At 36.5% G+C, this 25,575-nt stretch overlaps 1 protein-coding gene across 1 annotated transcript in view; it reads left to right on the top strand.

Annotated features, from left to right (window-relative positions):
* The first annotated feature begins 4,871 nt into the window (after nucleotides 1-4,871).
* Nucleotides 4,872-25,575, top strand: part of LOC117324990 (monocyte to macrophage differentiation factor-like) — a 35,258-nt gene continuing 14,554 nt past the window's right edge. Inside the window, exons 1-7 of the mRNA XM_033880859.1 lie at nucleotides 4,872-4,996; nucleotides 12,614-12,728; nucleotides 13,814-13,895; nucleotides 20,644-20,801; nucleotides 21,131-21,205; nucleotides 24,667-24,768; nucleotides 24,935-25,004. Coding sequence (XP_033736750.1) covers nucleotides 12,685-12,728; nucleotides 13,814-13,895; nucleotides 20,644-20,801; nucleotides 21,131-21,205; nucleotides 24,667-24,768; nucleotides 24,935-25,004 — 531 coding nt within the window. The 5' untranslated portion in view covers nucleotides 4,872-4,996; nucleotides 12,614-12,684. The remainder of the gene's footprint in view (nucleotides 4,997-12,613; nucleotides 12,729-13,813; nucleotides 13,896-20,643; nucleotides 20,802-21,130; nucleotides 21,206-24,666; nucleotides 24,769-24,934; nucleotides 25,005-25,575) is intronic.

The following is a 25,575-nucleotide window of genomic DNA, read 5'->3' as shown; positions in this document are numbered from 1 at the left end:
AGCGTTAATTCAGTTTTTTTACATTGCAAAATACACACGAGACAGCCGATTGCAAATTTAGGCCCCGACAATGTATAGCGTATGTGGGTTACATTATAATGTATGATGTAGATGTGGGTTTACGTTATAGTATATTAGGTATGTGTGGGTAACATATTCTATGGAGCGCTATCGCGCTAACCATAAATGTATGATACAATGGAAAATTGTTTAGGACTTTCTGAAAAATGGAAAATTGTTGGGACTTGTCTTTGCTGACCCACAATTGAAATTCAATGAGCATAGATATACTTCTGAAATGGTGTCACAGAAATAAGTACAACCAATGGATTGATAATAGGGACATTCAAATACAAATTCCTTGATTTTGATACTACATGTATATAAAATCCCTCGTATGACCTCATTTCTCAACTAGACTAAACGTCCAGTCATTGACGAGCCACTAAAAAGGAACTCCTTCCGGGGGTAAAACAAGGGAAATCTATCCGCTACCATTCCGAAATGGCGTGTTACAACTATTGTTATCACGGAAGGGATCGATATGATGGACATGGAGGATAAATTACATGTGGACACAAGGACACAAATCTTCAGATGAAGGACAACAACTAGAACATGGAGAATTCATACGTCACTGTGACAGGGTTCATGGAACCTGTGGCTCACCATGCCCAATAAAGTCTTCTACATCGTCTCAAAGTGCTGTAGCTTGTCATGAAACCATTGGAATATTTTAAAATCCATTTGAATATCGGCAAATAATAGAACTGTAAATATATATATCATTGGATACAGTGTTACTTGAACATACATAACGTCAGGAGGTTAGTAACCAAAGGTGTCAACACTAGGGTCTAAATGTTTTCGAAAGGGGGGGGGGGGGGGGGGGGTCCAGTAATTTAGTGATAATGCGAGCGCCATATGCGCAAGCCGATTTTTTTTTGGCGAAGGGTCTGGGGGCAGCGCCCTGGTAGGGGGTTCCGCTGGAAAATGAATATAGCAAATTTGCAATCATTCGGGATCGTTTTCTAGAGAGTAAGTTGCACGAATTCATCGATGCATTTAAAGTTATAGCTGACGTGACTTTTATGTGCGAGAATAATATCGAAAGTTTGTAACTTGCTCGTGTAGAGAAAGTTATTGACTTTTCGTTAATACACCATATTTATAAAGTCAACATGGACTAAAACAAAAATAAAAGACTTTTAAAACATTTTTTTTTCGCTAACGGATCAGAAATCGATCGCAGTGTGTTGCGCGTGTGTGACCGTTTATGTATATTAAGCTTCAACTTTTGACCATATTATTTTTCGATTTGATTAAAACATGTTTTATTTGTATCAATATATACAAAAGGATTGGGCAAAGGCTTTCGAACTTATATGAAGCCATTTCCCAATTATATATATGTTTTTTAGATCTACCCACAAATGACAATCACAACATGGGATCATCACGAGCATACATTAGAGAAAATTAATTGCATTACTTTCTGTGAAATTAAGATATGAACAGCATCCATTTCCAATTTGTTTTCTTGTTTAGGCAGCCGTAGAGATATCGTCAAGAAATATTAAAAACATCTTTCCAAGGCGCGGATCCAGGATTTTCGAAGGGGGGGGGGGGGGGGGTCCAGTAATTTAGTGATAATGCGAGAGCCATAGGCACGAGCCGAATTTTTTTGGGGGGTCTGCGAGGGGTCTGGGGCCGCCAAGGCATTTTTAAGGCTATAAAAATATTTTCCTCCCCCTCCCCAGGACCCCCACCCCCCTGGATCCGCTAGTGTTGTGGCAGTAAGGGCACAGGTGTGAAATGCGTGCCCCGTCAGCGTTCCTGTATAGTCGAGCCTTCTTAAGATATTTTCTTGGAATTTGCCTCCAAATCTAAACCGGAATATGTCATTCCAACTAATTGCCTACCCATGTAATTGTTTGTTTTACCCCAAACAAGTACAAATAGACCAAAGTTATATACGACACCCCAACGACGGCCCATAATCCTTGACAATATACTTTCAGAGGGAATTCTTTTAGTCAAGCGATTTCCCTAAAATACGTTGTCTGTAAGAGCAAAGGCTGGCCCACTGTCTCTAGAATATTAAGATTATAAATAAAATTGAGCTTTATGATTTTGGTCCCTAGGATATGTCGGATTCTGATCCTACGTTTCAAATTAGGGGCAGGCAGTTCTTAACAAAAAACTTCGGGTCCGGTGGCCAGTCTAGTAAGAGCAGTACATCCATATGACTTATGGTCATGGTGTTTCGACCTTCCGTTGTCCGTCATACGCCGTGAATAAACTTGTCACATTTCAAACGTCTCCTTTAATCGGTCGAATTTAATTCTACCTGCCTTGAATGATATCCTGAGATATCTGACCTTGTGTTGTAACGGTCCGAAGTCCAAGATGGCAGCCATGACCACCATCTTGAAAACCAAATTTTGAAACTTCTCCGGTTCCGCTGGCGCAATTCAGCTGAAAGTTGGTATTCATTTTATCACTTATACAAGCTCGTAACTAATAGACAATCCAGAAAAAAAAATAGGAAAAAAAACAAGAAAAACAACAACGGGGAACAGAAATTGAGCGCAAAACCCGATCTTTATGCAAAGGAAGTCGACAAAGTGTTGCTATTTTTCGGTCTCAAAAAACTTTTACACGACAGCTTGTAAAAGTTTTAACATATTTTATTGCAAATAAAAACTTATAAAAGAACTGGACACAAGTTTTCACAACTTATCACAGTCCTTTTCTTGTACCATTGTTTTCCTGAACAATGCCTATACTATTTTAAACTTCTTCTCAAGTTTCACCAATCGGAACCATCTCTGATTTAATTAATTAACACAAACAGACCAAATTGTATTGCGAAAATTTGTTATTTAATTCGGGTGTCAGTGATGTACATAACATTGTGTCTTTTCAATTAAGAATTCATATCTCTGTTATGAAACAACCCATGGGAACATATCACAGTTTTAAACACTTTGCTATAGAAAACTTCCACTAAGACCTACAAAAGGCCACCCTTGATGAAACAGATATACAAGTACAACCATTTCAACAATACACGTACTGACATAGTAAACAAACATGCACCAATGAAAAAGAGGAAACCCAGATTAAACGAAGCTCCATTAATGAACAAGAAACTCGGACAAGAAATATATCGCATGGAAATGCTACACAACAAATACAAAACAAAACTGGGAACAGTACAGGAAACAAAGGAATAAGGTCACAAAACTCAGAAAGAAATCAATCACACTACTTCATTGACAGATGCACAGGAGTACAAAACAACAAAATCTTTTGGAATACCATCAAACCCTATATCGCCAATAAAGGCTGCCAGAATACCACCAAACCCTTCATCACCAATAAAGGCTGTCAGAATACCATCAAACCCTATATCGCCAATAAAGGCTGCCAGAATACCACCAAACCCTTCATCACCAATAAAGGCTGCCAGAATACCACCAAACCCTTCATCACCAATAAAGGCTGTCAGAATACCACCAAACCCTTCATCACCAATAAAGGCTGTCAGAATACCACCAAACCCTATATCACCAATAAAGGCTGCCAGAATACCACCAAACCCTTCATCACCAATAAAGGCTGCCAGAATACCATCAAACCCTATATCACCAATAAAGGCTGCCAGAATACCATCAAACCCTATATCACCAATAAAGGCTGCCAGAATACCATCAAACCCTATATCACCAATAAAGGCTGCCAGAATACCACCAAACCCTTCATCACCAATAAAGGCAGTCAGAATCAAGTAGACATTGTCTTGGAAGAACAGGAAAATACAGTGAATGACCAGACTAACGTAGATAACATATTAAATAACGTTTTTTTTTGTAAATGTAGCGAAAGACATGGGGTCTCACAGCCCCCAATATATGACACGCAACCCAGTCTACATACTTCATAAACAAACAAAATTAATCCTAAAAAGCTACAGGTTATGACAACATATCACCCCTACATCATCGAACCAGTTACTACACATGTAAATCTCTCTCTAAACACATCAACATTCCCAGATACACTGAAAACAGTACATGACCCGTACACGAAAAGAACGGACCACTTGACAAGAGAAACTACAGACCGATAAGTATACTCCCAGCACTTTCCAATGTCTTTGAAAGAACCATACATTCCCAAATCAGTTACTTCTTTGATGGTGTCTTTCATCCATACGTGTCTGCTTTCAGAGTTGGATCACAGGCGCTTTTAATTGCATAGAAAATGTGATTTTCAATCTTTTTTTTATATGACAGTGGTATGTGTTATCTGTTAAGTACACCTAAGTGCACCTTAAGAGACCAAACAAACTCACAATATATCATTCTTTTCGGTCAGAAGCACCTAAAATCTGGAATGCCCTACCAGACCTCTTCAGAACAACAACTTCACTCACACATATATATTCAAATCGTTGACAAACAGCTGACATGGGCCAGAATGCAAGTGCAACACATGCAGACAAAACATATACAATCTAGACACTCACATAATATCATGATCAGATGGTCATTTCTTTCAAAATAAATTAAACTCATTGGTAATATCAGAGACCTACTAGTATATATTGCAATAGTGCTATATTTAAAGAGGTAACTACTTTAATAGTAATATATCTCCAAACAATTATTTTCTGCAAATTATCTGTTTTTATAAAGTTTTAAGTACCATAACTGAAATTTCATTGATCAGGGTGAAATGCCATTTGATATTTTTCTTCCGAATACCATTATCAAACTATATGCATGCAACAGTGATCAAGACGTACAAGTTTGTCCGTGTCCGGCTCCTATATTCCGCAGCTTGCTCGACGACACGTCAACGAAACGCTTGACTGCTACGAACAGCTTATCGTGTCCTGGGGCAGTTTTATTGACATTGAAGACTGAAGTGGACAAGTGAAGTGGGAATATTACCGTAGAAACAGTTTGAACGACGAGGAAGAGGTGGCGTAAGTCTCACCGTCATATTTTATTTTTAAAATCAAACAATTTGTTACTTCATTGACACCATTAACAGGTTGAATAGTTATACCGATTTGTAGATTTGAACTGGTCTGATTTGTATTGGATTTTGTATCCTCATAATCCTGTCAGTGTGTACGATACAGTAGGCCTAACTGTAGGCCTATATAGACTACTGAGCCAGTGCACCTGTACTGATCAGTACAGTATGTATTTGTACATTAACATTGGCTCCCACAGGCACGCCTATAGCATTTATTTATTGGTAAGAGATAACAGAAGTACACCCGAATTAAATTACAAATTATAACGTATGTATAGATTCTTTGCTGTTTTTGTTTGTTTTTGTCGTTAACTTTATCATTACCATAGACAGTTACAGTAGTCGTTAAGTTGTTGACACTATAAACAAATTCAATCGTATACAGATTTTTATGATACAGTAACTTATATGGCTATAGTTATACCGGGTACAGTATATTTCAATAATGTAAAACAATAAATTGTTTATTATCATATAATGAATTTTTCTTTGTTTTCATGGTAAATACTCAAATGTGATTGGTCAAAAAATTCTTTTCATTCTTCTATGAAAGAAATTCCGAGAATGGCGCGAAAAATGTGACGTCACAATATTAATACGACAATTGACGTTGCGTATTGATTTGAGAAAAAGAACCAGTAAAATTGTACATAACACATGTTTTAAATTAGAAAATGATAATCATTTTCAAAAATTAATTATAAGCGTTGATGTTCTGTAACTTCTGTAAGAATCCGCTATGCGGATTCATACAGTTTGCAAACAAAATTTGTTTCATACCCCGATGAAACTAAAAAAAATGACATCAATGCTTAAATAATTGTAAATTTTATAAATTGGTGTCAAAGGCAGCTGGCATCAAAATAAAGCCAGATGGACATAAAAAAAAGTGGAAAAACACAATGCAAACCATGAAGTGTATATATATATATATGTCTGTACGTTTGTGGTTTTGAAGTATTTCGACCATTTTGTGGCAACATTTTTTGTGGATACCCCAACAACACATTGGATATCTAGTATTTCCATTCTATCCACTGTAATTTTTCTTTATGTTTCGTAAGACATAACGAACATTTCATGTTATAACAGTACTAGTACGCCTATCGCAAATTTCTTGATGCTATATATACAGAAGGGCTATCAAGAATTGCTTGGAATATATATTGATTATTTCATGTGTTACTATTATCATTATTATAAATGTAATCTTCCCTTTTTAGACCACCATTTGATGTTAGGTTAAATAAGAAAACAGGCAATGCCTACTTGTATTGATTTCAGTTATTTATCCCAGCCTGATTTATTTATCCCAACCTGATAATTATTTTTTGGTTTTTGTAAATTGTGTAGGAAAGGAAGCAGAAACATATATCTGGATTTAAATCTATATTCTGGAACATTTTCTTCAGGTTGTAAAGTAAAACTGATAGAAGTTATATAACACAACCAATATGATATTTATGAGTGTGATATTTGGTGTCAATAGGATCATGATTAAGACGAAACATACTTCAGAGTAGATCAAATCTTTTACCATCTCGGACACTATATAAGACATTACTAGTACGCTTCACATTGGTCGTTAGTCTGATGAAGTTGACAGTGTAGTCATCGAAATGTCACACTCTTAAATATCATATTGGTTGTGTCATATAACTTCTATCATATGGATTTAAATCTGTTTGTTCAGGTAGTGAGATGAAATCTAAAAATTCAAAGGAGGCTTGCAGTTGGGTTTCATTTTTTTTTTAAGAACTAAGTAACATATACACAGTAAAAAAATGTATATAACATACTACAGAGAATATTTTGAAATATGTAGTGTGTAAGGCTACTTAAGTATTGTTAGTTAAGGAATGAAATTTATTTTTTTAACATTCATGAGGTCATTCACCAGTTGTGCAGCCTCTGTCATTCATTTGATGTTTGCTTTTCCTTTTAAACGACTGCTTGATAGCAGAAAGTCCTAGGGTCAACATATTGTGTCAGTGTAGCATGCTGGAATGAAGGGCACCTCCAAGTTTGTTCAAATGAATGATCATTGAAGGCCATATGGGTCAAAAATGTTAAATATTTGAATGACTATTCAATTACCAATTGCAACAGATCCGAGGTCATAATGCTCAAACCAGACCCTGCTGGGATAATTGAATAACTCTTCCAACAAAGAGTTGAGTGGATATTTTTAGCTAAAGATCATGTGATCATGTATGATATGAGTGATACCAAGGCCAATAGTATGTGCTCATGTACTGATTTGGAATTCACCACTATTGTTGCCTCATGCCTTAGCTTTGTGTTAAAGACATTTTTTTTCTGACTTTTAATCAAAATCTTATTTTTGTTCTCTTGGTTGCCATACTTATATTTCGCATGAATAAGGGTAGATAATTAGTATATTCCATTTATTATTGGGTATCTCGATAGTTTAATTTTTGTTGCTTGTTGATATGCCTAACGGTTTCATTATTACCACGTGCACCCTAGTTATTCCCTCGTGCGACGAGTCACCGAGGGTATATAGGGATCTGCCCATATGTAAGTACTTAAAATCTAAGTAAATACGTACATAATCTATTTGTCTGGAGCATAACTTTCAAACCATGCATGATAATTTCATCAAACTTCATACACATCAAGACCACATCAAGGCAGTGTGCAAGAAGCATAACCCTTCTTTCCATTTCCACAGATTTATTCCCCTTTTTAAAACAAATAATATTTACATTTTCCAGAGCATAACTTTCAAACAATGCATGACAATTTAATCAAACTTCATACACATCAAGACCACATCGGGGTTGAGTGCAGTGTTCAAGAACAGTAACTCTTGCTTCCGTTTTCATAGAGTATTTCAATACTACTCTGAGCACACATGTACAGCTATATATGGAGCAGTACATTAAAAGGTACCACAACCAACACCTATTTCAGGAGTTCATGTGTTGTTATTATTAATAGATTAAATTCCACTTGTGTCAGCCTGTTCAATTCATAATTCACGTTCATCGTCAGGGTTTCCCGCGAGGGGATTAGTATCATTCTGCGATGGCTTGTTCTCATTTTGATAATGTGACTTAATCTGGATTGAACCTAGATTTGTAATTATATGGCATTAATAAAGCAGAAGATGCTTACCCTTCTGGAACACCTGGTCTTATTCTCCTTGTACCTTTTTCAATGGCTCCATGCAAATCTACATTTTTCTTCATATTTGCCCTCACCTTATTGAATTTGAGTTTGAATTACAGTTACATAACATGTAGGTCTCTGTTGTTTTTTCTTGATAAAACTGTTCAAGGATTTTCTTCACCTGTTTAAATTGAGATGGGGGCTTTTTGTCTTATTTTGGGAAGAATTTTGGTGAATTTGGAAATGTTTTCTCAAGAGTAAACTTCAAGTCTGATCGCTGTGAAGCCACACAATAAGTCCTGAAAATGTTAGCAAACCAGAAACTGATATCTAATATATAAATAAAAAATTAATTATACACATTACACTCAGGAAGATTGTTATATTAGCATGATGTCATTTGAATGAATCTATGTATGTGTTCAGTGGACAGGATCAGATAGGAAATCCAGTGTAAGGTCGATAATATTATGGTTTTGATAATTGAATGTATGAAATTGAATATAGAACATCAAAATTTTGAATTTCATTATGTTTGATTACTGCTCCTTTTTTGTTATTATAAACAACTTTTTGTTTGCTCTGATTTGATAGCGTTCCTTTATAGGATTTCATGCTAGTTTTTAATAAACCTTTAAAAATTCATGCTTTTAATTATAAATTTATCCTCCATATCCATGAAAACAATTTGAAACATGAATATGTTATGGAATTTCAGGATGCCAGGATATATTTGATAAAATTATGTAGAATTTATAATGGTGGTCATGCATGTAACAAGTTTTCTTGGTATATGAAGACAATATAATGTATGATGATAGGTGTGTATGAGGATATCTAGTTTTGTCTGTGATTTATTTACTACCTCTCAATACTTACCTGCATATCACCTGCTGTGTGACATATATACTCAACACTGTTGTATGCATGTATTGTACATGTACGTATCATGCAGCTGTACATGTGGTCAAGGTAATGTATATATATAATAACAAGCATATATATTTAGGCTAAAAGGTGGTGTCCTATTTATATGAAATGTTTTCAAACATACTGTGTAGTGTGTACATTGTTTAAAAATACCTGAATTTCTAACTGTTTAAAAATACCTGAATTTCTAACTGTTTATGAAAATGAGTGAAATCAAATGATCATGATCTTTACAACAAAGTTCACCTACTAATGACACAAGGTGATCATGACCTTACTTTGATTTTGGGTAGATAACAAGGATGTCAATCCACTGTGTAACACTGATTGTACCTGGGGTTAAACTCCAGGGTATACCCCCACCGGTGAGACTAATTATATGTTTTACTGTCTTTATACATAAAGTGTTACACTCTTAATAATTGTACCTGTTGCTATCCTGATACATAGCAAGGGTATTACACTCAAGATTGATGGTACGTATTACTGTCCTAACACATAGCCGGGGTATTACACTCCAGACTGATGGTACCTATTACTGTCCTAACACCTGGAGTATTACACTCCAGACTGATGGTACCTATTACTGTCCTAACACATAGCCGGGGTATTACACTCCAGACTGATGGTACCTATTACTGTCCTAACACATAGCCGGGGTATTACACTCCAGACTGATGGTACCTATTACTGTCCTAACACCTGGAGTATTACACTCCAGACTGATGGTACCTATTACTGTCCTAACACATAGCCGGGTATTACACTCCAGACTGATGGTACCTATTACTGTCCTAACACATAGCCGGGTATTACACTCAAGACTGATGGTACCTATTACTGTCCTAATACACTCAAGACTGATGGTACCTATTACTGTCCTAATACACTCCAGACTGATGGTACCTATTACTGTCCTAATACACTCAAGACTGATGGTACCTATTACTGTCCTAATTAACACATAGCTGGGGTTTTACACTCCAGACTGATGGTACTTATTTCTGTCCTAACACCTGGGGTATTACGCTGCAGACTGATCATACCTTTTCCTGTCCTAACACCTGGGGTATTACACTCCAGACTGATGGTACCTATTACTGTCCTAACACATAGCCGGGTATTACACTCCAGACTGATGGTACCTATTACTGTCCTAACACATAGCCGGGTATTACACTCAAGACTGATGGTACCTATTACTGTCCTAATACACTCAAGACTGATGGTACCTATTACTGTCCTAATACACTCCAGACTGATGGTACCTATTACTGTCCTAATACACTCAAGACTGATGGTACCTATTACTGTCCTAATTAACACATAGCTGGGGTTTTACACTCCAGACTGATGGTACTTATTTCTGTCCTAACACCTGGGGTATTACGCTGCAGACTGATCATACCTTTTCCTGCCCTAACACCTGGGGTATTACACTCCAGACTGATGGTACGTATTACTGTCCTAACACCTGGGGTATTACGCTGCAGACTGATCATACCTTTTCCTGCCCTAACACCTGGGGTATTACGCTGCAGACTGATCATACCTTTTCCTGCCCTAACACCTGGGGTATTACACTTTGGACTGATTTTACCTGTAGCTACATGTACATGTATCCTAACACCTGGAGTATTACGCTCCAGACTGATCATACCTATTCCTGTCCTAATACACTCCGGACTGATCATACCTATTCCTGTCCTAATTACGCCTTGAGTATTAAACTCCAGACTGATGGTACTGAAGTAACAATCCTAACATCTGGGGTGTACATTGTTATGGGATGGTGTTTGGACAAACTAGACAAATTTAAAAGATAATATAGTGTTACACTGTCATTGTAGTTTTCAAAATTTGCCATTCTTGTACTACACATAAAATACTTTGATATATATGTGTGTGAGTGTGTATATATATAGTATTAAATGATGAATAAACACCTACACACATGGTTAAGTCTTGGATCAGACTGTAAGTATTCATAATCTTTGTAATAGGATTATTTCATATACAGACATTTATAAATAACTCAAAACTTGAATTAAAACATATATACATTTATTAAACTTGGCAATGGGGACTTACAGCTCAATGAAACATAAACAAGTGTAATGCAAATTAAAACTGATGTACATTGAAAAATGTTACTCCTATTGTTTAAGTATTGCATTACAAAAAGAGTATTTGAAAACATATTTATAAACATTATCAAATGATGCAGAAACAAAAACTACCCCCTAAACATAGAACAAACTTGGGGATATTGATGAAACTATTAATAAGTTGAAGATAATTTCCAATCAACGAAAATAATACACATCATGATGGAACTTGAAAGCAGATCTAGCAATCATAATGTAGGCAACTAAATGATTTTGAAAGAATGAAAAAAGAAGTGACCATATACATATATGTGGGAAGATGATTGCTTGAAACCACATATAGAATACATGGGAATTGTAGTAACTATATGCACACGGGAAACAAAGAGGCGCAGTAACCATGAAACCATGGGAATGAAGGAGGCGCAGTAACCGAATGCATATAGGAACAGAGTGAGCTGATTCAACTCGTGATGTAATGAAGTATAAATTAAATAAAGATAGTTACACAGTACAATAAAGATTACAAATCCTGATTTGTAAGTACACATCAATATAAAAACATTAAAGCTCAAAAACATGTAACACATATAATGATAAAGAACAATGAAACATTTAAGACTACATATTATAAGTCCCCTAGGCACTGACAGACACGGGAGAGTGGCGGGGATGATGGTGGCTAAGTTAAAAGACAGCTAAAAACACACAGCTTCAGCAACACATGTCAGCCTAAGAATGAAAGCGAGGCTAAGTATACAATGTCAAGGGATGAGTAAGGGGAGATAACCCCTATGAGAAAGGCATAGAAGTTTTGTGTTTTATAAACCATGATTATTAATGACATAATCATAAATTTATAAATAACTCAAAACTTGAATTAAAACATATATACATTTATTAAACTTGGCAATGGGGACTTACAGCTCAATGAAACATAAACAAGTGTAATGCAAATTAAAACTGATGTACATTGAAAAATGTTACTCCTATTGTTTAAGTATTGCATTACAAAAAGAGTATTTGAAAACATATTTATAAACATTATCAAATGATGCAGAAACAAAAACTACCCCCTAAACATAGAACAAACTTGGGGATATTGATGAAACTATTAATAAGTTGAAGATAATTTCCAAATACAGATGTTATCAGCTGTAGTCCCCAAAACAGAACAGCATCATTGTACATATGGGAATTACATTTAGTTAGGTGTTGTTTTTCCTATCAATAGATTAGATATGTACATTTAACCAAAAGATATCCTAAATTTTAATTAAAACAATTAAATATCCTGTCTTTAGGAATTTATTTTAGATTGCTCTGATTTGATTTAATTTGTACAAAAAGCCATAACCAGTCACTGTTTTTGTTTTTTTTTCATTCAGGATATTGATATGAAGAATTGTCACCAGTGAAATGCTGACTGAGCTGTAGATTGACACAGGACCTTCTCAACATGGCTTCTCCCTGGAAACTCTCGTCACAATGTGACTTCAACAGGTGAGTGCAACATTTGTTTTAGTTCAAAAATTATATATAATTAATGCTTGTATGTTTTGGAGATCAAAATCAATGCAAATTATGGACACCAAATCTTGAAAAAAATTTCTTGATGTTCTCTTTATCTCAGATGAGGGAACAAAATGTTGATTAGCTTGAATTATTTTTTTTTGAATAATTTAGATATACAATGTACACGTATGTTTACAAATATCTGTTAATAACTGTAATGCATTGGAATTATTGATTTTGATTATTGATTTTTTTTTTTTAATCTTGGATTGTAGTGTGTATGTTTCAGATAAAATGTCTGATTGTTGTGTGTAGGTTTCAGTTAAAATGTTGGATTGTAGTGTGTAAGTTTCAGTTAAAATGTTGGACTGTAGTGTATGGTACCAGTTATAATGTTGAACTGTAATGTGTAGAGGTACTGATTAAAATGTTGGACTGGAGTGTTGTCTGGCCGGCGTCAACTTTTACATTTAAGCAACGTCTTCTCAATAACCAAGAGGCCAAGAAACCTAATATTAGGCATGCAACATGCTTTGATTAAGGGCTACAAAGTTTGTTCAAATGAATGAAATGTACCTTATTGAAGGTCACAGGAGTCAAAAAGGCTGAGATCTTTAAACAACTTCTCAATAACTAATAGGCCCAGGGACTTGATATTGGGGCTGTAGCATGCTGGGGTGAAGGGCTACCAAGTTTGTTCAAATAAATGACCTTACTTTAATTTTGAAAGAGTTAAATTGGCCAAAATGTTTTAAAGACACCTTTTCATATAACTGTGAGACCCTGAGATCTTATATCTGGTCTCTGATGCACTTGTTCTTAATCATGTTTATGTATAAAAAAGATCACTGTATAGCCACTTCCCTTCACCAATTATCAAGATTGGGACATTGACAATAGGATACAGGATCCATTAGATTTTTTTGTTAAAATAATAATTCAAATATTACATCCTCCTCAAAATCATAAAAAAGTATGCACCAATATTTCTTTGAAAATATTAATTTTATTTATGTAGGAGACCCCTTGTACTCCTTGTTTTACTCATACTTGATGATTAAATATTATTGCAGGTTGATGAACTGTCGAGCAAAGAAAGGGGAAGCTTACGTCCCTACTGATGTGGAGCATGTGGCTAATATTATAACACACGGGGTAAGTTGTATCTTTTACACCAAAGTTGTGTATTATGTTGGAGCAGTTGAGGCTGAAGAGTGTCAGAATATACTCCTTCATCAAGATACAAATACGAATTTATTCTGAATCTGAAACTTGTGCTACCATGTGATCCCCTTTAGAACCTCCATATGTGTGAGGACTGGAGGTTGTGTTACCATTACCTCCATATGTGTGAGGGTGTGAGGACTGGAGGTTGCATTACCATTACCTCCATATGTGTGAGGGTGTGAGGACTAGAGGTTGTGTTACCATTACCTCCATATGTGTGAGGGTGTGAGGACTAGAGGTTGCGTTACCATTACCTCCATATGTGTGTAGGTGTGAGGACTAGAGGTTGTGTTACCATTACCTCCATATGTGTGAGGGTGTGAGGACTAGAGGTTGTGTTACCATTACCTCCATATGTGTGAGGGTGTGAGGACTAGAGGTTGTGTTACCATGTGATCCTCTTTAGTACCTCCATATGTGTGAGGGTGTGAGGACTGGAGGTTGTGTTACCATGTGATCCCCTTTAGAACCTCTGTATGTGTGAGGGTGTGAGGACTAGAGGTTGTGTTACCATTACCTCCATATGTGTGAGGGTGTGAGGACTGGAGGTTGTGTTACCATGTGATCCCCTTTAGTACCTCCATATGTGTGAGGGTGTGAGGACTGCAGGTTGTGTTACCATTACCTCCATATGTGTGAGGGTGTGAGGACTGGAGGTTGTGTTACCATGTGATCCCCTTTAGTACCTCAATATGAGTGATTGTGTGAGGACTGGAGGTTGGGTTATCAAATGGTCTCCTGACGTTTTTGGTTTTGTTAGCTCAACTGGCCCTAAGATTATGCCATGGTGTTGCATCCATCGTCTGTCATCTGTCTGTCTTCCGTCTGTCAGTTTTTCCTTTAAATTCCTACTTGTTCTGAAAGCCTGATTGGATTTTGATGAAATTTGGTATGAAGCATTATTGGGCAAAGGAAATCAAACACATAAAAGGAGGGTGTGGCTCCCCTATGGTTTGAGGGGCGGCACCTAGTAGGGGATATTGAGGTAAATCCTTTAAATCTCTACTAACGTTAGTCCTGAACCCCTGAATGGATTTTGATGAAATTTGGTATGGAGCATTATTGGGCAAAGGAAATCAAACATGTAAAAGGAGGGTTGGCTTCGTTGGGGCCGGAGGGGCACGGACCAATAATGGAAATTGAGGTAAATCATTTAAATCTCTAGATCTACTAGTCTTTAACATTAACTGAATGCATTTTGATGAAATTTGGTATGGAGCATTATTGGTCGAATGAGATCTAATGATGTATAAACGAAGGTTTCGGCATTCTTTGGGCCACCTAATGAGAAAATACAGCATTAAAAAATGTTTTTCTTTGTCAAGAATGACAGGATTTTTTCCACCTGTAGTTTGAACCATTGTTGGGAGTTCAAAAGTAGGAAATACCTGGTACAGCTTAAATTAGAGTATTTTGTCATAATTACTGAAAGTGAGTGATGCAGGCCCTTTGGGTATTGTCTGTCTGTTTGTCTATCAACTTTGGTTTCTGTGCACTTTTGTTCTTTTTGGTTGATCAGGTCCACATGTTGTATGCACATTATTTTTGTAAAGGGAATACATAGGCTTGCTTTTCAGCATCAGAGATAAAAGGTCACATGACATTTATAAAAATATAAGAGTTATAATTTAGTTTCCATGCAATAGCATCTGCTGTTATGGGCCTGTAAACTTGTGTAAAGGGGTTGCACGTGATATCTTTATAATGTGTGCCGGTCAGATGTCATGTGATCTGGTGCTAAAGAGAGACTTAGAGTTTCACGTAATTTTCTTGGAGACTACTTATCTAATTCTGATGTAACTTTGTCTATGTTTTGGTGTAGAACTGTAGATTGGCAGAATTTTAACATCATCCAAGATGGCAGCCATCTGATTATGATAAAATTTGGTAGATATGTAAACATCACCTGACCGAAACCATTCTATATTCTACACTACAACCTGCCCAAAAAAAATTCAGCGGTACACTACCAACCCTTCTATGTCTAATTACTATCAGTTAACCGGTACAACATGTCTGATTACTATCAGTTAAACGGTACAACTCTACTATGTCTGATTACTATCAGTTAATCGGTACAACATGTCTGATTACTTTCAGTTAACCGGTACAACATGCCTGCTTAATATCAATTAACCGATACAACATGTCTGATTACTATCAGTCAACCAGTATAACAGGTCTGATTACTATCAATTAACCGGTACAACATGTCTGATTACTATCAGTTTACGGGTACAACATGTCTGATTACTATCAGTTAACTGGTACAACCTGTCTGATTACTATCAGTTAACTGGTACAACATGTCTGATTACTATCAGTTAACCGGTACAACATGTCTGATTACTATCAGTTAACTGGTACAACATGTCTGATTGCTATCAGTTATCTGGTACAACTCTACTATGTCTGATAACTATCAGTTAACGGGTACAACATGTCTGATTACTATCAGTTAACCAGTACAACATGTCTAATTACTATCAGTTAACTGGTACAACATGTCTGATTACTATCAGTTAACCGGTACAACATGTCTAATTACTATCAGTTAATAGGTACAACTCTACTATGTCTGATTACTATCAGTTAATTGGTACAACATGTCTGATTACTTTCAGTTAACCGGTACAACATGCCTGCTTAATATCAATTAACCGATACAACATGTCTGATTACTATCAGTTAACCGATACAACATGTCTGATTACTATCAGTCAACCAGTATAACAGGTCTGATTACTATCAATTAACCGGTACAACATGTCTGATTACTATCAGTTTACGGGTACAACATGTCTGATTACTATCAGTTAACTGGTACAACATGTCTGATTGCTATCAGTTAACAGGTACAACTCTACTATGTCTGATAACTATCAGTTAACGGGTACAACATGTCTGATTACTATCAGTTAACTGGTACAACATGTCTGATTGCTATCAGTTAACAGGTAAAACTCTACTATGTCTGATAACTATCAGTTAACGGGTACACATGTCTGATAACTATCAGTTAACGGGTACAACATGTCTGATTACTATCAGTTAACTGGTACAACATGTCTGATTACTATCAATTAACCAGTACACTACCAACTCTACTGTGTCTGATTACTGTCAATCAACTGGTCCAACTCTATCTACTCGACTATGTTTGATTATTAACAGTTAACTGGTACACTATATATATAGTTACCAACTCTACTATGTTTGATTACTATCTATTAACAGGTACACTACCATTTCTACTATGTTTGATTACTATCTATTAACAGGTACACTACCATTTCTACTATGTCTGATTACTATCTATTAACAGGTACACTACCATTTCTACTATGTCTGATTACTATCTATTAACAGGTACACTACCATTTCTACTATGTTTGATTACTATCTATTAACAGGTACACTACCATTTCTACTATGTTTGATTACTATCTATTAACAGGTACACTACCATTTCTACTATGTTTGATTACTATCTATTAACAGGTACACTACCATTTCTACTATGTTTGATAACTATCTATTAACAGGTACACTACCATTTCTACTATGTTTGATTACTATCTATTAACAGGTAAACTACCATTTCTACTATGTTTGATTACTATCTATTAACAGGTACACTACCATTTCTACTATGTTTGATTACTATCTATTAACAGGTACACTACCATTTCTACTATGTTTGATTACTATCTATTAACAGGTAAACTACCATTTCTACTATGTTTGATTACTATCTATTAACAGGTACACTACCATTTCTACTATGTTTGATTACTATCTATTAACAGGTACACTACCATTTCTACTATGTTTGATTACTATCTATTAACAGGTACACTACCATTTCTACTATGTTTGATTACTATCTATTAACAGGTACACTACCATTTCTACTATGTCTGATTACTATCTATTAACAGGTACACTACCATTTCTACTATGTTTGATTACTATCAATTAACAGGTAAATTACATGTACCATTTCTACTATGTCTGATTACTATCTATTAACAGGTAAACTACATGTACCATTTCTACTATGTTTGATTACTATCTATTAACAGGTACACTACCATTTCTACTATGTTTGATTACTATCTATTAACAGGTACACTACCATTTCTACTATGTTTGATTACTATCTATTAACAGGTACACTACCATTTCTACTATGTTTGATTACTATCTATTAACAGGTACACTACCATTTCTACTATGTTTGATTACTATCTATTAACAGGTACACTACCATTTCTACTATGTTTGATTACTATCAATTAACAGGTAAACTACATGTACCATTTCTACTATGTCTGATTACTATCAATTAAGAGGTACAATACCATTTCTACTATGTTTGATTACTATCAATTAACAGGTAAACTACATGTACCATTTCTACTATGTCTGATTACTATCTATTAACAGGTACACTACCATTTCTACTATGTCTGATTAATATCAATTAACAGGTACAATACCATTTCTACTAGCTGTACCTTAGTTTCGAATTTTTCAGAGATCAGTTTTGAAAATTTTGTTACAAATGAACACTTTTTCATTGGATTTTTAGCCCACCATCATCAGATGGTGGGCTATTCAAATCGCCCTGCGTCCGTGGTCCGTCGGTCCGTCCGTCTGTCCCTCCGTCCGTAAACAATTCTTGTTATGGCTATTTCTCAGAAAGTACTAAAGGGATCTTTCTCAAATTTCATATATAGGTTCCTCTTGGTTCCTTGTTATGCATATTGCATTTTGAGACCAATCGGAAAACAACATGGCCGACATGCAGCCATCTTGGGTTTTGACAATTGAAGTTTGTTTTCGCTATTTCTCAGAAAGCACTGAAGGGATCTTTCTCAAATTTCATATGTAGGTTCCTCTTGCTGCCTAGTTATGCATATTGCATTTTGAGACCAATCGAAAAACAACATGGCAGACAGGCAGCCATCTTGGATTTTGACAATTGAAGTTTGTTATCACTATTTCTCAGAAAGTAGTGAAGGGATCTTTCTCAAATTTCATATGTAGTTTCCCCTCGGTGCCTAGTTATGCATAATGCATTTTGAGACCAATCGGAAAACATCATGGCCGATAGGCAGCCATCTTGGATTTTGACAATTGAAGTTTGTTATCACTATTTCTCAGAAAGTAGTGAAGGGATCTTTCTCAAATTTCATATGTAGTTTCCCCTCGGTGCCTAGTTATGCATAATGCATTTTGAGACCAATCGGAAAACATCATGGCCGATAGGCAGCCATCTTGTATTTTGACAATTGAAGTTTGTTATTGCTATTTCTAAGAAAGTGCTGAAGGGATCTTTCTCTAATTCCATATGTAGGTTCCCCTCTGTGCCTAGTTATGCATATTGCATTTTGAGACCAATTGGAAAACAACATGACCGACAGGCAGCCATCTTGGATTTTGACAATTGAAGTTTGTTATCGCTATTTCTTAGAAAGTGCTGAAGGGATCTTTCTCAAATTTCATATGTAGGTTCCCCTCGGTGCCTAGTTATGCATATTGCATTTTGAGACCAATTGGAAAACAACATGGCCGACAGACAGCCATCTTGGATTTTGACAATTGAAGTTTGTTATCGCTATTTCTTAGAAAGTGCTGAAGGGATCTTTCTCAAGTTTCATATGTAGGTTCCCCTCGGTGCCTAGTTATGCATATTGCATTTTGAGACCAATCGGAAAACAACATGACCGACAGGCAGCCATCTTGTATTTTGACAATTGAAGTTTGTTATCGCTATTTTACAGAAGGTACTGAAGGGATCTTTCTCAAATTTCATATGTAGGTTCCCCTTGGTCCCTGGTATTGCATTTTGGGACCAATCCGAAAACAGCATGGCCGACAGGCATCCATTATCGCTAAATCTTAAATTTTATATATAGGTGCCCCTTGTTTGAATAGTACTAGAGGGCTGTTTCTGAATTTACACAGATAAGTAAGACTTAGAGGAAGGGAAAAGTAGAGAAAAGATCAATCTGACATGGAACCTATAAAGATCATTCAATGGTGGGCGCCAAGATCCCTCTGGGATCTCTTGTTAATAATATGATCGACCATCAACAGGTGGTGGGCTATTGAAATCACCTTACGTCTGTGCGTCCATTGTCCACCCATAAACAATTGTTATTATTGAGATTTCTTAAAAGTACTGGAGGCATATTTCTCAAACTTCCATGTCGGTTCCCCTTGATCAATAGTTGTGTTCATTTAATTTTTAGTTTGATCGCAGAAAACAAGATGACTCGTAGGCAGTCGTTTTTGGAATTAGGCAGTTGAAGTTTATTACTATTTATTGAAAAATAGTGGAAGGATAGTTCTCAAACCCCTTGGATCCTACATATGTATATACTATAGTTGTGTCCATTTAATTTTGAATCTGATTAGGTAAACAAAGTGGCTGATAAGCAGTCATCTTGGATTTTGATGGTTTAAGTTTGTTATATTGTATTTCTCTGTCTCAGAAAGTTATTCTTAGATCTTTTTTAGATTTCATATGAAGGTTTTCCTTGTTATCATAATATTAAGAGGAAAGAGGGAAAAGTAGAGAAAAGATAAGTCTGACATAGATCCAATAAAGATCATTCAATGGTGGGTGCCAAGATCCCTCTGGAATCTCTTGTTTTTGTTATTACAGTTTTGGGTGATCCCCAGTGCTCTTGCCACCCTGTGGATGGTATATCGGGCCAACACACACCTGCAGTACAAAATGGCACTTGTTTATGGCTTGGCTCTCACAGCACTGTTCTTTGTTTCCTGCATGTTTCACTCTCTGTCATTCAGTGGAAGGTACAGGTAGGTTGCACACACATAATTTTTCATGGAATTTTGGATATAAGCTTTTGGATGCTTTATAACTTGGATATTCATTTACAAGAAGAAAACTTATTGTTTTGGAAAATTCATTTATATGAACAGCAAGAAGATAATGGGAAAAAAAGTTTAATGCTGGAAGCCCCTCAAAACAAGTGCAAAAAAAAACAAAAAAACCACAGTATTTGATGTATACCTAGAGAATATAGTACTTATTTAACTTTTGGTCTATGTCTTCACCTTGAGAATAAAGTATTACATATATATATTATATCTTTTTTGTCTCATGTTGGATTTGGTTTTCATTGTAGGAAATTAAGAATTTTTTTTCACATTGGTGACCGTGCAGTTATCTACATCTTCATAGCTTCATCTTACACACCATGGTGAGTACATGTAGTCACACACTAATCCTCATCTACACATTGTGGTGAGTACATGTAGTCACACATTAATCCTCATCTACACACTGTGGTGAGTACATGTAGTCACACACTAATCCTCATCTACACACTGTGGTGAGTACATGTAGTCACACATTAATCCTCATCTACACATTGTGGTGAGTACATGTAGTCACACATTAATCCTCATCTACACACTGTGGTGAGTACATGTAGTCACACACTAATCCTCATCTACACACTGTGGTGAGTACATGTAGTCACACACTAATCCTCATCTACACACTGTGGTGAGTGTTTACACATTAATCCTCATCTACACATTGTGGTGAGTGTTTACACATTAATCCTCATCTACACACTGTGGTGAGTACATGTAGTCACACATTAATCCTCATCTACACACTGTGGTGAGTACATGTAGTCACACATTAATCCTCATCTACACACTGTGGTGAGTACATGTAGTCACACACTAATCCTCATCTACACACTGTGGTGAGTGTTTACACACTAATCCTCATCTACACACTGTGGTGAGTGTTTACACATTAATCCTCATCTACACACTGGTGAGTGTTTACACATTAATCCTCATCTACACACTGTGGTGAGTGTTTACACATTAATCCTCATCTACACACTGTGGTGAGTGTTTACACATTAATCCTCATCTACACACTGTGGTGAGTGTTTACACATTAATCCTCATCTACACACTGTGGTGAGTGTTTACACATTAATCCTCATCTACACACTGTGGTGAGTGTTTACACACTAATCCTCATCTACACACCGTGGTGAGTGTTTACACATTAATCCTCATCTACACACTGTGGTGAGTGTTTACACACTAATCCTCATCTACACACCGTGGTGAGTGTTTACACACTAATCCTCATCTACACACTGTGGTGAGTGTTTACACATTAATCCTCATCTACACACTGTGGTGAGTACATGTAGTCACAAATTAATCCTCATCTACACACTGTGGTGAGTACATGTAGTTACACACTAATCCTCATCTACACACTGTGGTGAGTACATGTAGTCACACACTAATCCTCATCTACACACTGTGGTGAGTACATGTAGTCACACATTAATCCTCATCTACACACCATGGTGAGTACATGTAGTCACACACTAATCCTCATCTACACACCATGGTGAGTGTTTACACATTAATCCTCATCTACACACTGTGGTGAGTGTTTACACATTAATCCTCATCTACACACCATGATGAGTACATGTAGTCACACACTAATCCTCATCTACACATTGTGGTGAGTACATGTAGTCACACACTAATCCTCATCTACACACTGTGGTGAGTACATGTAGTCACACACTAATCCTCATCTACACACTGTGGTGAGTGTTTACACATTAATCCTCATCTACACATTGTGGTGAGTACATGTAGTCACACACTAATCCTCATCTACACACTGTGGTGAGTGTTTACACATTAATCCTCATCTACACACTGTGGTGAGTGTTTACACATTAATCCTCATCTAGACACTGTGGTGAGTGTTTACACATTAATCCTCATCTACACACCGTGGTGAGTGTTTACACACTAATCCTCATCTACACACTGTGGTGAGTGTTCACACACTAATCCTCATCTACACACTGTGGTGAGTGTTTACACATTAATCCTCATCTACACACTGTGGTGAGTGTTCACACATGAATCCTCATCTACACACTGTGGTGAGTGTTTACACATTAATCCTCATCTACACACACTGTGGTGAGTGTTTACACATTAATCCTCATCTACACACTGTGGTGAGTGTTTACACATTAATCCTCATCTACACACTGTGGTGAGTGTTTACACATGAATCCTCATCTACACACTGTGGTGAGTGTTTACACACTAATCCTCATCTAGACACTGTGGTGAGTGTTTACACACTAATCCTCATCTACACACTGTGGTGAGTGTTTACACACTAATCCTCATCTACACACTGTGGTGAGTGTTTACACACTAATCCTCATCTACACACTGTGGTGAGTGTTTACACATTAATCCTCATCTACACACTGTGGTGAGTGTTTACACACTAATCCTCATCTACACACTGTGGTGAGTGTTTACACATTAATCCTCATCTACACACTGTGGTGAGTGTTCACACATGAATCCTCATCTACACACTGTGGTGAGTGTTTACACATTAATCCTCATCTACACACACTGTGGTGAGTGTTTACACATTAATCCTCATCTACACACTGTGGTGAGTGTTTACACATTAATCCTCATCTACACACTGTGGTGAGTGTTTACACATGAATCCTCATCTACACACTGTGGTGAGTGTTTACACACTAATCCTCATCTAGACACTGTGGTGAGTGTTTACACACTAATCCTCATCTACACACTGTGGTGAGTGTTTACACACTAATCCTCATCTACACACTGTGGTGAGTGTTTACACATTAATCCTCATCTACACACTGTGGTGAGTGTTTACACACTAATCCTCATCTACACACTGTGGTGAGTGTTTACACACTAATCCTCATCTACACACTGTGGTGAGTGTTTACACATTAATCCTCATCTCTACAAGCTGTAATGAGTGTTTACAAATTAATCCTCATCTACAAGCTGTAATGAGTGTTTACACATTAATCCTCATCTACACATTGGTGAGTGTTTACACATTAATCCTCATCTACACACCATGGTGAGTGTTTACACATTAATCCTCATCTACACATTGGTGAGTGTTTACACATTAATCCTCATCTACACACCATGGTGAGTGTTTACACATTAATCCTCATCTACACATTGGTGAGTGTTTACACATTAATCCTCATCTACACACTGTGGTGAGTGTTTACACATTAATCCTCATCTACACATTGGTGAGTGTTTACACATTAATCCTCATCTACACACTGTGGTGAGTGTTTACACATTAATCCTCATCTACACATTGGTGAGTGTTTACACATTAATCCTCATCTACACACTGGTGAGTGTTTACACATTAATCCTCATCTACACACTGTGGTGAGTGTTTACACATTAATCCTCATCTACACACTGTGGTGAGTGTTTACACATTAATCCTCATCTACACATTGGTGAGTGTTTACACATTAATTCTCATCTACACACTGTGGTGAGTGTTTACACATTAATCCTCATCTACACACTGTGGTGAGTGTTAACACATTAATTCTCATCTACACACTGGTGAGTGTTCACAAATTAATCCTCATCTACACACTGTGGTGAGTGTTTACACATTAATCCTCATCTACACATCGGTGAGTGCAGAAAAAAGATGATTTTAACCATCATTTAGGGCATCTTCAGTTCTTTTAAATAACAGGATTGTTTCAGTCCATTTTTGTGTGGTTTGGTTTCAATAAACCCCTTCAATGCTGTTGGTTGGTAGGCTGGTACTGAAGGACTTGGGAGGTCTTGGTGATGAAACTCTTGTGATTGTATGGACAATGGCAGCTGTGGGAATTCTTTACCAGTATGTTTTCCATGAAAAGTAAGTATATTTGACTCCTGTACGATAGCATGTATACCCATCATTGACCAGTACTACTGGGACTATCAGTTTGAGTGTGTGCTAAAGATCTTTTTAATATTCCAGTTTCAGGGTGCATTTGTTTGTTATGGTTTCCATGGTAACAATGTGTGTTGTTTTATTGCAGGTATAAGTGGTTGGAGATAGTGTTTTACCTCACTATTGGAGTGTGTCCAGCTCTGGTTACATTTACTATGGTAATGTCTTTGAAGTGTCTCAATATTACAAAGTACAGATGTTTGGCTGTAACATCAGGCAACATCAGACATGAGAATTCATTCTAACTTTTCACTGTAGTGTACCCGTTAGGGAATAGTCTTTTCAAGATGGTTGTCCCAGATGATCACAGAAGGTAGGTGTGCTACAAAATCACTTATTTATAAAAACAAATACAAACTGACTGAGAAAAAGACACTAAAGTGCTGTCTGTGTTGTGCAGGGAACCATTTCGTCCACTAAGTAGAAGTCATATCATTATTTATAAGAATAATCTGACCAAGACGTACAAGGTGTCACAAAGCATTTTATCGAAGTACGTATTTATTGTAGTTTATTTTATTACTAAGTAGGTTATTTCATTCCGATAAATACTGACCGCTGTACAGGTAAGAGTGTTTACACACAGGCACTGACGGCCATACCTGTAAGATGTGTCATTTGGAAGGCCAATATCGAAGCATAGAGTCGCCAAGACCACCAAATAACGGGATGTCTAGTTCTCACTTTGGGACATGGACCCAAACATACATGGCCTGAGGTGGATGGATG

The sequence above is a fragment of the Pecten maximus genome, chromosome 1 (genome assembly GCF_902652985.1).
Source record: "Pecten maximus chromosome 1, xPecMax1.1, whole genome shotgun sequence".
Taxonomy (NCBI): domain Eukaryota; kingdom Metazoa; phylum Mollusca; class Bivalvia; order Pectinida; family Pectinidae; genus Pecten; species Pecten maximus.
Note: the sequence above shows the minus strand (reverse complement) of the source record. Positions and strands in the feature narration are given on the sequence as shown.